Source organism: Andrena cerasifolii, chromosome 1 (assembly GCF_050908995.1).
Source record: "Andrena cerasifolii isolate SP2316 chromosome 1, iyAndCera1_principal, whole genome shotgun sequence".
In the NCBI taxonomy this organism is placed as follows: Eukaryota; Metazoa; Arthropoda; class Insecta; order Hymenoptera; family Andrenidae; genus Andrena; species Andrena cerasifolii.
Genome location: NC_135118.1, coordinates 31,336,276 through 31,353,652, shown reverse-complemented (window position 1 = coordinate 31,353,652; position 17,377 = coordinate 31,336,276). Strand labels below are relative to the sequence as shown.

General features: G+C 44.8%; 2 protein-coding genes across 4 annotated transcripts in view; both read left to right on the top strand.

Annotated features, from left to right (window-relative positions):
• The window catches only part of Dip2 (disco-interacting protein 2), a 101,910-nt gene extending 94,383 nt beyond the window's left edge, over positions 1 to 7,527 (top strand). For all 3 annotated transcript variants that reach the window (XM_076825075.1, XM_076825067.1, XM_076825084.1), the window contains 4 exons: positions 203 to 538; positions 608 to 904; positions 1,225 to 1,778; positions 2,067 to 7,527. In XM_076825075.1, coding sequence (XP_076681190.1) covers positions 203 to 538; positions 608 to 904; positions 1,225 to 1,778; positions 2,067 to 2,319 — 1,440 coding nt within the window. In that variant the 3' untranslated portion in view covers positions 2,320 to 7,527. The remainder of the gene's footprint in view (positions 1 to 202; positions 539 to 607; positions 905 to 1,224; positions 1,779 to 2,066) is intronic.
• A 1,581-nt stretch (positions 7,528 to 9,108) lies between these two features.
• Positions 9,109 to 17,377, top strand: part of Ae2 (anion exchange protein Ae2) — a 102,529-nt gene continuing 94,260 nt past the window's right edge. The window contains exon 1 of the mRNA XM_076825129.1: positions 9,109 to 9,480. The gene's annotated coding sequence lies outside the window, so the exon portion shown is untranslated. The remainder of the gene's footprint in view (positions 9,481 to 17,377) is intronic.

Sequence of the window (17,377 nt, the reverse complement as noted above, 5' to 3'; positions counted from 1 at the left end):
TACTTAAAAAAAAAAAACAGAAAACTCAACGCGAGCGACAGGATGGAAATCACTTTCATTCTCAGAGAGGCATCCACTTTAATTCTCTTTTTTCGCCCTGCTCTAACTACCAGAGTATCCTAGATTCTTCAGAAACACAGAGCAGTTAAGGCGTTAAATATTTTTCACATGAGTAACTAGCGACGTTATCCATTGTCCCAAGGAGGCGAACAACGTTGTCGACATAAAGAGCTGGCCGACGATTCTCGATATGGACGACATGCCAAAGAAGAAGCTACCGGTGATGTATCGAGCTCCTACAGCGGAGATGCTCGCCTACCTGGACTTCAGCGTCTCCACGACGGGCATGCTAGCGGGGATTAAAATGTCCCACGCAGCGGTCACGTCTCTGTGCCGTGCCATGAAGCTCGCCTGCGAACTGTACCCGTCCAGGCACATCGCTCTTTGCTTGGACCCCTACTCCGGATTAGGATTCGCTCTGTGGTGTTTGAGCAGCATATACAGTGGACACCATTCCATACTTATACCGCCGTCGGAGGTTCGTTTCCGTGGATCATTCGAGCCGTTCTATATAGAAGGAGAGCTACAGAGACATTGGTTGTTCTAGGTGGAAGCCAATCCGGCGCTGTGGCTGTCGGCGGTCAGTCAGTCGAGAGTCAGAGACACGTTTTGCTCTTACGGCGTGATGGAGCTGTGCACCAAGGGTCTAGGGTCCTCCGTTCACGCTCTGAAAGCGAGGGGCGTCAGCTTGGCTTGCGTCAGAACGTGCGTGGTCGTGGCAGAGGAAAGACCGCGCATTGCCCTCACCTCGAGCTTCAGCAAACTCTTCTCTGCTTTGGGACTCAGCCCACGGGCAGTCTCGACCTCCTTCGGGTGCAGAGTGAACACAGCCATTTGCTTACAGGTTCGTACAACGTTATACATTTACTCTTCGCGTATTGAAAGTACTGAAGCGCTGGACCAGTGTTTCAGCCACCAGTGACTCAATCTTTTTTGAGTCGCGATCCCTTTTTATAATATTCAAATAACCTGCGTAAGGTAATTATATCCTTCCTTTCATTTATGAAAAATCTAGAATACAGCAACGTGGCCGTATTAAAATAAATAAGTGCTAAAAATCGCCAACAAAAAATACCTGTAGCGACCCACGGGTTGAGAATCACTGCGCTAGCCGCTCTTCCGTCTCCTATTACTAGTCGCTAAAGAATATTATTCTGGGAACAGGGTGCATCGAGTCCAGAACCGTCGACGGTGTACGTGGATCTGCGCGCGTTGCGCAACGACCGCGTGTCCCTGGTCGAGAGGGGAAGCCCGCACTCTCTGTGCCTGATGGAATCAGGGAAGCTGCTGCCCGGCGTGAAGGTGATCATCGCGAATCCAGAGACGAAGGGTCAGTGCGGGGACTCCCATCTGGGCGAGATTTGGGTGCAGTCCGCTCACAACGCGAGCGGCTACTTCACCATCTACGGCGACGAGAGCGACTACGCGGACCACTTCAACGCCCGGCTCGTCACAGGGAACACGAACGAGGTGTACGCTAGGACAGGCTACCTCGGCTTCCTGAGGCGCACCGAGAGCGTCCAGCAGTCGGTGATCAGCGACGTTCCCGGCGACACATCCGCGGCGGAAGCGGACCTGGTCCCCGGCGACGCCGAATTGCACGACGCTGTCTTCGTGGTCGGCGCCCTAGACGAGGCTATTCTACTCAGGGGAATGCGCTACCACCCGATCGATATTGAGAACAGCGTCATGAGGTGTCACAAGAAGATCGCGGAATGGTGGGTGCTTTTTTGCCGCATTGCACACGGGTCTGCTAGTTGAACGCGACCCAGTCGATGCGTTGCGAACTTTACACGCAAGTAGTAATCATCAGAATGGCTAGAGAAGAGCTAGCAGAAGTTATGAAATAAGCAATATCCCCAAAAATAGGTTTCCCCCTTAAGTTCGTTGGCTATTATTCACACGTAAAGCTTGTACCTTCAATTTTTAAACACCGTGCACAGAAAGGTGCCTCTTTCTGTCACCCTTCTTCGATATAAACTAAGCGTTTCTTTTCCACTTCACAGCGCCGTTTTCACATGGACGAACCTGCTGGTAGTAGTGGTGGAGCTAGACGGTAGCGAGAGCGAGGCTCTAGACCTGGTGGCGTTGGTGACCAGCGCCGTCCTCGAGGAGCATCACCTAGTGGTCGGCGTGGTGGTCGTGGTGGACCCCGGAGTGGTACCAATAAACTCGCGCGGTGAGAAGCAGCGGATGCATCTGCGCGACGGTTTCCTGGCGGACCAGCTCGACCCCATCTACGTGGCGTACAACATGTGAACGGTATCGGGGTACCTGGTAAACGCATTACGCGACAAAGCTCGTCAGGCTGCTATCGTGCTTTCCAGTCGCGTCCTCTCTACACCCGTGCCAACGATTAGCCACCCTCCGCTCGAGGCAGCGAGTCGCGTTTCGAATTTCTCTCCTCCCTCGAGTAAAGTGGCCTGCCTGTGGAGAGGCGTCTGGAACGTACCGCGAGGACTCTGCGTGTTCTTACAGAGAACGTCGTCCCTAGGCGATTTATGCTCCTCGTTACTGAGGGGCACTCGTGTCCTCGGCTATTCTATCGCGTTAATGCGTGCCGAGGCGTGAGAAGGCTTAAAGGCGCATCGAAAATTCGAGTCGGTTACCAGCACTTACCATTAACGGTAGAAGATACTGCTGTCCCGAGACAGGGATGACAGAGAAACGATTTCTCCGCGTATGGGAAGCATCGTCCACTGAGCGACAAAGTGATTTCCATAGGCTGGAGAACTATCGAGGGAAAAAAGCCATTGAAACGATACGCACAGCGCATTATTGACGCTCAGAGGGTTAACAGGATTTACGTAACGCTTTACGTACTTTACCAGCGACCCACGGCGAACGAAATCTTTCGAACACGTTAAGAGCTTGAGACTGTCGCGACGAGTGTGCGCACAGCTCGGGCCACGGCTCGGCTGTTTCCGCTAAAATCGTGCTTTTATACGTCGCATTACCTGACCGTAGACACGGCGAACAAGTTAATCGTTCATTATTTATCAACGATATCAGAACGGTAGTGAGCTTTTTTACAAGTGGAAAATGGAGGAAGTTATTTTAACCGGAGTGCGATGGAACTAGAGCGCTGAGGGGGTGAGTTCCGTCACTGGGATCGCACTCATGTTCGAACTTGCATTCCGCGAGCGATACAGGGTGTTCCTTTCTGCTTCGCCACTGTAGACGTTTCCATTGCTGTCGATTATACAAGAAGAATAAAAGAAATTGTTTATTTTAGAGATCTCAAGGTCTGTGTTCCCTTAAAACGTCACGGGTGACTTTGACTCGAGCCATCTGTTTCCACGAAAGACGCAGCTTCTTTCTCACCTCCTCTCGCCACTAAGAGCAATGGAGATTCTATGCTACTGAAGCTGACCGAAACACCCTGTGCAGTACACATTGTCTGTTAGCGAACGAGAAAAGAGAAAGAATTTGATACACTTTATCGTAGACTCGTGTAGCTTGAAAGGATTTTTTACCACGTAAAGTAACGATTAGCAGCTAACGTGTAATCATACTCTATTGTAACATACAAAGGTCTTAACACGTCGACAGTGTTTTTTCTAATGTATCAATGCCGAGGGACGTGTGCACGGTTCGCTATCGCTCTGACTATAGCTGATTTCGCGGGGATTTCGTTCGGGACGGTTTCTTGCGTTGTTGGGTATTAATTGTACAACGATTCACGTCACTTGTTGAACCGATTCAGAGACTAGGACCAAGCTGTTCCGGGATCGGCTCGGGGAATCGATATTTAACTGCGTCGCGCACAACACACCGCACTTTTATACACAATAGACTATTTATAATTACGTTCTACGGCACGCAATCGAATCGGCACGCGGCGTTCGTTCGTTCGTTCGTTCGCGTATGAATTTCTCCCCTTCGATTCATATATAAGTGTATCGTTAACGCCGCGATGTTCGACGGCGATTTATTGCGTGCTGGTAGGCCACACCTTTTAAAGAGCCAACGCGGGAACCCGATCGCCTGGCCGATTTTTCCATAGATCAAGACTAATCCACACATCGCGCTAAGGCGAGTTCGCGTCTCAGGGTTTTAGGTCGTTTGTAACAAATGGTGATATATTTAGACAGGCCCGTTTTCGACTACATCTGCACAAAATACAGAGGGACAAAAGATAGTGGGAAAAAGGCAGTACATGCATACAGGATAGCACAAAGAATTGGTGGTCGAAAAGTAGCTAGCGTCTCTGTGCTTCTGACCTTGATCGGTTTGGGAAGAGAGCTCTACCCTCGGTACCACGAACATCGGCGAACACGCGCGCCAAATATTCACACGCGCTGACTATTCTCCGGCTCCTTTCTCTTTTTTTACTTTTTTAATGCACAAACGTCGTGTTCTCGTCATAAGGTTGGTCCGCTCGGCCAAAGCTCAATCTACCTAGATCGGCAGCGCTGTCGCGGTCGTCGACTTTCGGGTTCCAGTTACCAAACCTCGTCCTACTTCTATTTATTTCAACGTTCGTAATTGTTAGACAAACTCTCATGCTTGATTATTCGTTATCTCTCTGTTCACAATTTTTATCCACTGACCGAATGTTCTGTTGGGAATTGAATTCCAGATACTTCTAATGTTTATTCGTGCTTATCTCGCAAGCGTAGTTTCTGTTTATTCTATGGTTTCCAAGGGAGAATGAAAGAGTTGTTAAATGACAGTGAGTTAAGTGTTGGCATTGTTTACCGTTGGCCTATTCGTAGCTGTTCCCAACACGCAAATCAATCTCTGTACGTCGATGGGGGCGAGGGGGAGTCAAACCCGAAGGTCGATCGCGGCCTTTCTCGTTTCCTTGGAGTTTTATTATTCTCGAGACTTTTTCTACCGATGTGTACATTTGTTGATAGTTTTATAATTTTATATATTCTTATTTTAATGTAACGACGTTACGACTGCGAGAGGGTACACCGGCCCAGGGGCACTTGTACACCGACTGTCGCGAGAAGCGCGTTGCGATTCGTGCGAGCGGGTCCGCCAATAATTGTCCGCGTCGTCACGAGGCTCGTATCGAACTTTATGTGTACATACCATCGCGAGATCAGAGGCAACCCCTCAGGCGCGGTCGAGATCACTCAGTTGCGCTGATGATTTCGGATCAAGCGCTTCTAGCGCCTGCAGGAATTGGAATCTCGATTGCGAAACAAGAGCGAAGATCGTTTTTCTTATCAACGACAGTGCCAAATTGTGTTTCGTCTCGTAAACGAGCCCACCCGTATTTTGTGTAACGTTCTCCTCGCGACTTTATATCTTACATTGTCACAAAGCGCTGGCTGAAAGCCAGTTTCCGTAACAGCTGCGTAGCGAGAATTAATGAGCGTAAATAGTTTACGTTGCCCGCTAAATTAAGGGCCATCCGAGAGAATGTATTACATCCGCGTCCGAAGTCACAGGAGATTGAAACGCGAGCCTCGAAGTGTTACAGGCGAACGGTCGCGATGATCGACGACAGCCTCGTTAGTGCAATACGCGTGGTTCGTCAGTTTATGGTAATTAATTGTCCCCGACTCCCAGCGCCCGTTTACAGGCGTCTTGTAAATACGTATGGAAGCAGGCGAATTAGGATCCCCTTTCTGCGACGCGTCTTATATTTCTGAGAACCGTTTGCGCTCCTGTGTCCACGAATGTATTTTATTCACTTGAGGAATCGAAGGTCGTGCCATTACGGTAGCTACTTCGAGTTCTTTCTTAATGGATTGGGAATGGAAGCAGAGGGGCACGTGTCCCTCTGCTTCCCTCTATTCCAGATTCATCGAGGAAGAATTCGTTGAAATTGGCCGTGACCTTTTTTCTGTAAAGCAGACGTGTCATTTACATGCGTCCACCGTTTTCCGTCTCCTTCCTCGGACCTCCAGGTCGTTGCTTTTCAATTCGGATATCGAAGCCGCGAAACGTCTGGAGCGCAAAGGGTTTCAAGCACGTTTCTATCGATCCGTTCCCTCTTCTTCTGTTTGTTTTTAATAATTAAGGTATCGTGCCATGCCACCTTGCGTCCTTTCGCGCTTTTACGCACGAAGAAACGTGCCCGCGACGAGAATAGCCGGCCCCGACCGCGCGTCATTAATCCTAACCGTGTCCGGATCAGCGATTTATAGAGATAACGTTGGAGTCGTCGAAACGCTCGGGACGTTAAACTCGACGCGAATGCGCTCGAGCAGCGGCGCTTCTTTGTGCGTGAAAGGTCCAGAATATCACAGCGGTGCACCCCGGTCGCGGTAGGAATGTGCAGCGCCGAGGAATCCTCAGCGACAGCTGATTCAAACCGAACCCCGTTCCGTCGTTTACCGAGGTCATTGTCCAAATAAAAACGTAAAATGATCGGCAATTTTCAGCTGCGATCAGATGCGTGTGTCATGAGACGTGCTCGGCGGTTAAATCGTAGAACTTCGTGCGAGCGGAGACACCTTGAGAAACGAAATCTGTCTTCAAAACTGTGTTCTTGAAAAAGAGAATGCTAATATCAGCATTCAAAAGATTGTCATTGAAGCCATGCGTAGACAGGCGCGGTAGTCTTTTGTTTCCTGAAAACGGTACGCGACAGTTGCTGATCGGGGATGACGGAACGGCGGGGGGGGAGGGGGGAGAGAAGGGGAGAGTACGTTGCGCAATCCTACGAGAGAGCGGGGCCGAGAGTGCGTGCGTGCGAACAACTTGGTTGTATTATGTATAAATGTTGATAATTAGTTGATAGGAATGTGGAAGATACTTGTCACCGTTAACAACGATCGCGTATGTATCACGTTCGACCGGAAATAAAGAGGCGGCGATGGATCGCGTCGGATCCACGAGATCTCTTTCGGGCTGAGAACGGTGTCGCGTAACCCTGGACATTTGTGAAATGGTCCTAGGCTGTGTAAATATTGACCCTGTACCCCCTATCCCCCATCCTCCCCCAATACGTTTAGAAGTTACTGAAGTACGATATAGTTTGTACGTTGAAGTATATATATATATATATATAATATATGGTATGTATAATATATATATATATATATATTACCACAGAATATAATATAAACGGTCACTGTCCCTACCAAACCGTAGCATTTTGCCTGCCTGTGTATCGGTCGCACGAGAATATCATCATTAATATTTCGTGTACCCATCCTCCTTCCCCATCTTCGTCCCTCCTTATCTCTCCGATCGGGACGGCAGGGGGGACGATTACCAACACAGACAAAATAGGAACGTCGTAGCAATTTATAGTCCGTAGCGGACTCCTCTTTTTTTCCTCTCTCGTTCAACACGGAAGGAGCAGTGAATATACACGAAAAGAAAAAAGGGAAACACGCGACCAGTAGCCCTGTTCAGGGGTGGTCGCGCGTCATCGTACCCCGTGTTGCGACGCAAATTACTCCGAGACCCCTCGAACCGAGCGCCTCTTTGTAATCCACTCGATATTCACGAGGAGCTTCGCGAGCTACCATCAATAAATATAATGTACATTTTTTGCAATGAGCCTAACTGTTTCACACCCTCACCGCGCCTCTGTTGTTTGAAATGGTAAACGTTGCGAATGCCAGAAGTGGGAATTTCTGGTGTTTTCTTTTCGACAGCGGCGACGTTGGTACTTGCGAACGCGGCGCCATCTTGCGGCAGCTCTGGGAACTAAAGTAAATTTTCTAGCACTCACCGTGTTTATGGTAATTTATATCATTCTTCACTGAGAAAACGGTTTTCTTTGCCACTTATATGTACTTAGATCGTTTACCATTTCAGCTCCGCGATTGCCCGCGCTAAGTTTTATTTTACTATTGTAGATTCGTTTGAGACACCTGCACGTGTGTTATTCAAGCTTTACTGCTTCCGTGTTGCGAAGTATTTCAGTTGTACGCTACAGTTTCATTCACAAAGCGGTTGATTCGTTCATTTTTCCCATTTATCGCGCGGCGCTTATCGCATCGTCCCACCCACTTTTACATCGACACGTTGGTGCAACTACACGCCGCGATCCGTGACTGATGAACTTCGTGCGCGCCTATGTAAATTCCAGTGTAACAATCGCGATGTTTGCACGCAGATTTTACGCGGCGAAAGTCCTGCAAATCTATCGCCTCGTAAATTGGACTGACGTTCTCCCGGCTCGAAGCAATTCGCGAGCTGCTGCAAATGCCTTGATTTATTTCGCGCGTCAAGTTTTAACGCGGCAACGCCGAGATGGCTGCGTCGCTGTTTTAGGTTACACGAGAATCGCAAAGGCGCGTTTCACGACGTGCGCGGTTTATGGAGCTCGCAGTAATGGCGGTAAATCGAGAGGACATGAATTTACAAAACGAGCAATAAATCGAAAATGTTGAATAACATTTCACTATACGGCACTTTGTTTTAGAAATAGTAAACTGTGAGATGCAAATTATTAAGTTAACAAGAAATCATACTTCGATTTCATTGTATTTAATTTTTGCCATTAACCGATAATAATTTTCCCACGAAACATAATCGATCAACTTACATTTAATCTCTCAACTGGGCATAATTTTATTTTTCTTCGGATAGCGTAATGGAGCATAAAAAATTGAAGAATTCTTGTTTAAAGTTTTCTTCTATCTCGCACCGTTACAAACTTATTTTAACAAATCTAAAAACCGCGATAAGTTTTTCCAACCAAGCCTAACTTAAAAAAAGAACTCCATCACGAGATACCGCGCCATTTCCGGTTGCCTCACTAGCACGGAATAAATTTCCTCCAGAGCCAAATACAATAAAATGAAACCTTCCTCGAATTATTCTCAACTAACATTTCATTCACTCGTTTACTTACACATTTCTCTAGATACATACCTAAGCAGACGTTTCGAACATTCCGAGGCAAGCTCAAAGCCCGCCGTTTCGCAGATTTTCCCGCGGCACGCATCCTTGCCCTGGGATTGGCCGTCGTAGAAATTTGATTCCGTTTCATTCTTTCCTTTTCCAGCTGCCTCTCTGTCTCTCCCTCCCATGGGTAGTCTGCACGGTCGCGTCCACCGGTCTGGCCTCTCCAGACGTTAAAGAAGGACCGCGCAACGTTTGCCCGAGGGAAGTCGTACCGTGAACGGCGTCCTCGACCCGACCAGGCCCGAACAGTCTGCCAGTGACAGTGCATTCGCGAGCACTGATCCCCCCGTGCGTTCTCGCCCCGTGAACGCGCGCGTGCCGACTCTGAGCAACGAGCAAAAACTCGTTACAAACGCCGGGAGAAAGAAAGAGAGAAAGAGAGAGAGAGAGAGAGAGAGAGAGAGTCTCTCCCGCAGTCGACCCTCCTGGCAACGGCGTGTCGCTCGAAAACAATGATCGTTCGTTCGCTCGGTTAAAAGCAGCGAAGGAATTTCTGGAAAATCGTCGAAACAGAGGCGCCACTGCTACTCGTCGAGGCCAGCACGGCCACGCTGCCTGAAGGAACGGCTCGACGCGCATCGATTCCTGACAAGGGTATGTATGAACGTACAACAAGCATCTTCGATTTTCCTCTGCCGCGATCGATCGTGAACGACGGCTACAAAGATTCGATACAATCGAGGAGATTCTGCCGGTAGGATCGTACCACGCGTAACATCACGCTCGCTGTTCCCATCGGTTCGATGCTTTCGCATCTTCGTAGGTTTTATTGGCCGTCGGTGACTAATCGCGTGGCCATTTTAGTTTAGTTCTTGTCATTGATGCGTGGCGTGTTGGTGGGCTGCGTTGCGATTCGGTTGGGAACGCTATGGGCTGAGGATCTGCCATGACCACTGTTTAAGAGTTGATGTAATCGACTTGTATCAACATCCTTCCGGGAAATTGCCCCTAATTTGAAATTTAATAAAACAGGGGGTGTATACACTGCCGTTAGAGTTAGGACACCAAAATGTGGTATTTGGTAAAGATTGAATTCTCTTCGCTGCCTTTAATTTAAAATATTAGATAATGTAAAATCTGTGAGAGTTGCGAATCCAGACCAAAATGTGGTATTTGGTAAAGATTGAATTCTCTTCGCTGCCTTTAATTTAAAATATTAGATAATGTAAAATCTGTGAGAGTTCCTAACCCAGACTAAAATGTGGTATTTGGTAAAGATTGAATTCTCTTCGCTGCCTTTAATTTAAAATATTAGATAATGTAAAATCTGTGAGAGTTCGTAACCCAGACCAAAATATGGTATTTGGTAAAGATTGAATTCTCTTCGCTGCCATTAATTTAAAATATTAGATAATGTAAAATCTGTGAGAGTTCCTAACACAGACCTCACCCAGACGAAAATGTGGTATTTGGTAAAGATTGAATTCTCTTCGCTGCCTTTAATTTAAAATATTAGATAATGTAAAATCTGTGAGAGTTCCTAATCCAGACCTCACCCAGACGAAAATGTGGTATTTGGTAAAGATTGAACTCTCTTCGCTGCCTTTAATTTAAAATATTAGATAATGTAAAATCTGTGAGAGTTCCTAACCCAGACCAAAATGTGGTATTTGGTAAAGATTGAATTCTCTTCGCTGCCTTTAATTTAAAATATTAGATAATGTAAAATCTGTGAGAGTTCCTCAATCAATTTGCAATTATTCCATGCGCAGTAGGTGTCCTGATACTTACCATAGGCAGTATATAACCGACTCCAATGTATTCCACATCTTTCAGCGAATGTATATGTAACTGAAATTTCGTTTGCTGAAGTATTCTGACGTTCGTAGCTGAGCTCGTTAGAAAGGGGAGAGATGTAAGAAGCTTTACGGGCCAGTAATAACGGACTTCTTATTTAGCAGTTTTGCTCGGTACTGTAGCTGTTCCGCATAGTTCAGCGAGATCGTTCGAGTCCACGATTTACGGACGAATATCACGCGCGCTCGCCGGCGACGAGCGATCTTCGAATTTCAAAGTGGTCAGTCACTGTTTTTTGTTTTGTCCACGCCGCCAGCGTGGCACGACGATCTCGTACGTGTCTGGACGTGTTTTCGCGTTACGAAACTGTTCTCCCCAGCCACGGTGAGAAAAGCATCGCGCAGCGCAGTTGCTTATTCTTGAAATTTTAAGGCGTGATTTAAGCTACTTGTCCTCTAAGCGCCATGTTGTACATGATTTTTCTGTGTCGTTCAAATAAGACGCGTTGAGGCTTATGTGAGCTTGTTTCTCACCACGAAGTCAACTAATATAATTCATTCTACACAATTCTATTAATTTATTTTTTTATTTTTACTTTCCGTCTTTATTTCATCAATTTTAGTACATAGGATGGAGAAAAGGCGAGGCTCAGTTAAAGCTGTTAAATAAAGTTATACTACTTTGTTGAACTAAAGTGGCATTGGAATTTTGTTCACTGATAATGGAATACCTTGTATGGCGCCCAAGTAGGTTCCTCGTGTCTGAAAGAAGGAGAAATCATAAAACACGAATAGGTGCGTTTGCTGTTTCTTTGTTGAGATTACTCGCTGCAACAGGTTAACTCGATGCACTCGTGATTGTTACGACAGCTTAATTAGATTTTCGTGGCGTCTGTTTTCTGTTCAAGCTTGAAAGTTTTATGCCTTGTGAAAGTGGGGTGCCTAGATTCCAGATGTTTGCGAACAATGAAATGGCCCTTGTTACGATAGGTTAAGCTGCTCAGTGGCGATTATGTCGAACAAGATGCTCGTTCAGATACGTGGAACAATGGTTCCGTTACGGAAGCACGCTTTTTAGGTCTAAACACCGTTCTGTGTACTCTGGCAGTGTGACTTTTTGCAGAACTGCCCCGCGTTTCTCAACATAATTCTGGCGATAGACAATTTCACGACCGAAGAATTTTATTGTTTATGGGATCGGTCACGAAACGTCGAATCGATATGATAACTCAGTGATTCCCAACCGGTGGGTCGTGAAGTGTTTTCTGGGAGGTCGCCAGTTTTTTTTTTTTTTAGTATTATTAAGTTAAAATTATATTCTGAAATACCAAGCTATTTTTAATATTGTTTCTTGACCTTATTAAATTTAATTTACCTTATATGGAGGGCGCGCAGGTTATTTGAATATTATAGAAGGCGATCGCGACTCAAAAAATGCTGAGAAATACTGTGATAACTCTTATTCGGCCAGTAACTTACGAAATAATTTACTGCATTTTGTTTTCTTGCAGTCCAAAGTGTCGTGCACAGTATTATATATCAAAAGTTCCCGGACTCTGAGTTTAATAATTTATTCTGGTGGAACGAAAGACGGTAAAAAGGAAAGCACATATACCTACCTTAGCATGGCTTTTTCACAGTAGGTACTGCAAGTGTCCACCATTTTCTTGAGGGCCTACGGTCACCCGTCCAACCACAATAAATTATTAAACTCCGTGAGTCCGTGAACTTTTGGTACCGTATTACAGTAAGCCACTTAGAGTTGCCAAACAAACGGTCATTTTTTTTTTTTTCGAAGCTTGCAGTAGCGTATACCCAAAGTACATAGTAACACTACACCAACTTTTTCATACACTGCGAACGGAATAGTTGCGCGAATACGATGAATTGGGAGCTACTAGGGGCGTTCGTAAACATAGCAGGCAGGTGTTCCGTTATCTACATACAGTGGCTCACAGCCTTAATTGTACACTTTTTAAAATCGCATAACTTTTTTAAAGTTAATTCAAACGACTTGGGTTTTTTTGAGAAGCTAGAAGGATTAGTTTGCTAAGTGACGTGATTCGTCGTTTTGAAAAAATACACTTGGTCGGAATAGCAAAAAAGAAATAGAAAAGGTCGTTTTTTCAACTTTTTTTTGTGAGCCTGTAATGAAAATTCAAAAAACCCGTTTGTAGATTGAAGTAAGCTGCATACGTGTCTAAAATTTCATGAAAATCGGTTAAAGCTGCTGATTTTGGGAATTTTTGCGATTCTCGACATTATTCTGCGACCTTTAAGCGTTTATAGCTCGGAGCAACGTTAACTGATTTTCATGAAATTTTAGACACGTAACTTACTTCAATCTACAAACGGGTTTTTTGAATTTTCATTACAGGCTCACAAAGAAAAAGTTGAAAAAACGATCTTTTCTATTTTTTTTTTTTTGCTATTCCGACGAATTGCATTTTTTTTCAAAACGACGAATCACATCACTTAGCAAAGTAATCCTTCTAGCTTCTAAAAAATAACTCAAGTCGTTTGGATTAATTTTAAAAAAAAGTTATGCGATTTTAAAGAGTGTACGATTATGGCTCCGAGCCACTGTACATAAGTTGCCGAGTAACCATCGGTTATCACCGAACACTCCGCCACTTATAGGGAATACAATTCCGGTCACTATTTACTATCCCGGGATTGCGGGATTTTTTAAAGTCTATCTCGGGATTGGGTAATAGAAAATTTCAGTAATTTAAAAATGATTCATTATGTGTTAAGATTCTAAATATTTATTTAAAGTAAACAAACATACTTTCTATCATTAGTCTGAAACATAAGCTAAAATCATTTTTAACAATAAAAACAGTAGAACAATGAAGACTAATAAAGTCTCAATAAGTAGATAATATCAGTAAACCATTGTGAAGATTTTTTTAAATGCCAACAAAGAAAGAGCAAAGCACCTAAAGTACATATATACAATGTTTCGACTGTACGTGTTCAGCCACTTCAGACAATTTGCGATTTGCAATTCGCGCGATTTCGAAATACCGAAAAGTGAGAATATCATTGTAAAAATAAATATAGTTTAGTTATATGCGACTTAATATTATTATTTAAATAAATCATTGTTATTATTTTTGTCCTTATTATTATGAAATGACTATGTTTATTTACTCTGTTTATTTTTATATTTTTTCAGGTGTTCATGAAGTAATTCACATTTTTAAAAAATCCCGAAATTCTCGAGATTAGTTATATCAAAACCCGGTATTTTTGGAATCCAAAAAACAGCCGGGATCGCGGGATTGTATTCCCTAACCACTTAGCAATGGCGGACATTCCGTTCTCCATTGTGCATTTCAGTTATTTACAACGTAGTAAGCGGCTTGAAAAATAACAAAAGGTTTCACGTAATTATAGTGCACAGGGGGAATGTCCGCCATTGCTAAGTGGTAGAGCGTCTGGTCGATACAAACATACAGAAAAGCGACGTTTCTTAAGCTCGCACGCGTAACCTCCTGTCACCATTCAAACATCACTCTGTTCTTCGAACGTCCATCCATGAATATTCATTTTCTTCCAGTGACTCTTTCTCTAATTTTTAAATATTGCAAACTTCTGTACCGATCCATTCATACATAAGGATCTAATCTTGGGGGAGCCGAGTTGAACGGCCAAAATTACATTCAGTGCACATTCAATAAAATTCATTAGGTGATTATAAAAATTTATTTAAAGAATAAAATCGAGTTTTCTTATCTTTTTGCAAAGCTCTTGAATTACTTCAATCTAATTTAATGCAATCACCTTCCCCTGTTTTATTTTGCGGGCGCCACTGATCAGCGCAATGCGTGCTAAAAACAGATGATCAGAATTTTTAAGCGATTAAGTTTCGTTCGAAGTGTCCAACGGAATTTGAATTAACAGCTAGCCGGACGCCACAACACCCCATAAACCATCGTCGCCATTCCGGTTCGCGCGGGCCAACGAGAAATAATAAACGGTCGGTTTTGTTTGCCCGCGTATATTCGACAGGCGTTGCCGAATTGATTGCGACAAATCATTCGGTATTCCTAGAACGCACGCACGCTTTGCCGCAGAATTCGGTTCGACGGTCTGCCGGTGAAATTGGCCACGTGGCTGGCCGTCCTTGAGCCGAGGAAATTCGTCGGTTAGACGCCAAGCGTGGCTGAGAGTTCGACGTTTGTATTTTTAACAAAAGCGTGCGCGCGGCGAGATCTCGGAATCCGGCGACAGACTCGACAGCCTTTTCCCGGCGCTTCGTTACTTATTTATATGAGGGTCGAGAAGTCCAGCGGCACTTCCGCCGCGGCAATGTAAATAGAGGACACGTGGCCCGTCGCTGGGCAATGGAGGACGTTTTTCAAACCAATTTGGATTGATGCCTCTTTCTGTTATTTTTTTATGGCGACTCGTATACCTGCCCTGGACAATGGACCTAGGTGTTCGGGGTATTTAGGGGGTCAGTTATGTAATTACGGTCGAGCGCTTTCGGGAGAAACGGTCGGTGGTATGTGGACCCAACGAGCGGTGCCGGGGTCTATTCAATTTTTTTTAAATAGCGCTCCTTGTTTTTCTTGAAGCGTTGAGCTCGCCTTCTGTTTACATCGCTTCTCTTCTACCAGATATTTTCGAGAACTACGTAGATCGGGTTTCACTTATCGCGCAGTAACAGGAAGCTATTCAATTGTACCCGAGGAACGACTTTAGACTTACGGGTGTATACCGGTTCTGGTCAAAACGCTTGAAAAAGACGTGATTTTAATGACTTAAAAAAAAATTCAGCAACATACAGTAAGAAGCTTTTTGGAGTTTATTACTACATAGTTGGAGAACAGAATATTATTCTTTGAATTTTATCAATTTTTGCATTAGATATACAGCATTCATTGTGCCACTTTAAACATTAGAACTCTTGACGAGCGTCATCGGAACTATTGACACAAAAAACTAAAAATATTGTTAATTTATAGGATTTATTCCGAAGACAGCTCCTAATTTCACTGGAGTAAGTAGTATTATTTCTCGCAAGCGAAGATCCACTCCCTCGAAAATTCAAATTTTTTTAAAACTTTGGGAATATGTAGAGGTTAATATAGATATGTACTACTCAATTTTTTTGTGTGCTGCTCAAATTCACTCTAGGGGGTGAAATTGATCCCTGGAAAATCCGTTTTTTTTTAATTTTATGTTATATCTCGCGAACCGTAAGAACTGTAAGAACTATAACTTACCAAATGATAGTCCTAATTAAAAGAAGTAATTTTTTCCTGAACACTTCTTTTTCTATCGCCTACAGTTCGCGAGTAATAATACAAAATAAAAAAAAAATCAGGGGTCAATTGCACCCTTTTGAAGTGAATTTGGGCAGCACCAGTAATTGTGTTGTACTCAGGAGGAATTCCCCTCGATATTTACAGAGTTTCATAATTTTTTGAATTTCAGGGTTCGGGATCTTCGCTTCTCAAATCTATGGGGGTTGAAACTTGGTAACCCGACATACATGAAAATGGTTACACCTACGAAAAAAACTCATAGGACCTTTTTTGCAGAGAATTTCCTAGGCTATAAATTGTATAATAACTATTTTTGTCACAAAACTGCTAGATAACGAGATATTCGCGAAAAACGTTTGTTTATTTCAACCCTCTGTAAAATTTTTAGCGGCGGCCGGATCGATGGGGACTTTTGACATATTGTTTAAAACGACCAAATAAAGGCCCATACCAAGATTTAGCTTGGTGGCATTTATTCCGAAGACAGATCCTAATTTCACTGGACTATTACACCGTGCCTGGTCACCGCCACCCACTTGGACCTTTAGACCTCTTCAGGCGTACGTTCCTTAGCCGTAAACAAGCGGATTAGGCCGTGGGCCTCAAGACCCTTCCACTACCCAAACCCCTCACATTTCACAGGCTTTTGAAACGTGGAGTTTTCGCCCTACGCACATACCAAGCGCGCTGCACCTTGCACGGGACAGTCTGTTATGATTTCGGCCCCGGATACTCGACTCTTTGGCACACATCTGTCGCGTCCGTTCCTTTGAGTCGCGTGGAAACGGAACGCCCAAAACGCGGCGCTAACGTAAACATCTGCGCGGACACTGTTAGGCGTGATTTATGCCTACGCTTCCCGCAAGTGGAAAATTCTTATGCCGCTCCCCTTTCACGAAGACTCTTCAGCCGAAAGAGGCGCTCTCAATTTGCCGCCAAATTAGGGTCTTCGCTCGTCGAGGGCGAAAACGAGGAATTAGGCTCGTTGAGAGACTAATTAGCGGCGCGGATGGTTTCTTTCCATTGGTTCTTCAATTGCTACTTTCTGTTCTTGAGTCGGGAATGCCAGCCGACCGGGTGGATTGAGTCATATTTCTCGCGATAAACGTGGTTCATTCGGTTGATAATTAACAGCTGCGTGCAAGTCGCATTGCCACGCCGAAAGTTCTGTAATCTTCCCGGCTGCGCGTAATCAATGTGTAATGTCCGCCGATGGATTCCAGGCGTCGTGTGTCAAGGTGATTAAGGGTGATTCGCCGGCCGAACGCGGCGTGTTCATTCTTAAACGATGTCCAGCTGCGGCAACGAGTATTTTTACGGTTGGGTAATACCGCGATTAAATTTGCGTACGGTTTGGAAAAGCGAGGCGCTGTAATTGCGCTAACCCAGGCCTTTCACGTCGACTGTTTGTGTTGTGGAGTAACGAGAGCCGAGTTATTATTCTTTTACGCGAATGACGAAGATAATGGTTGCTGC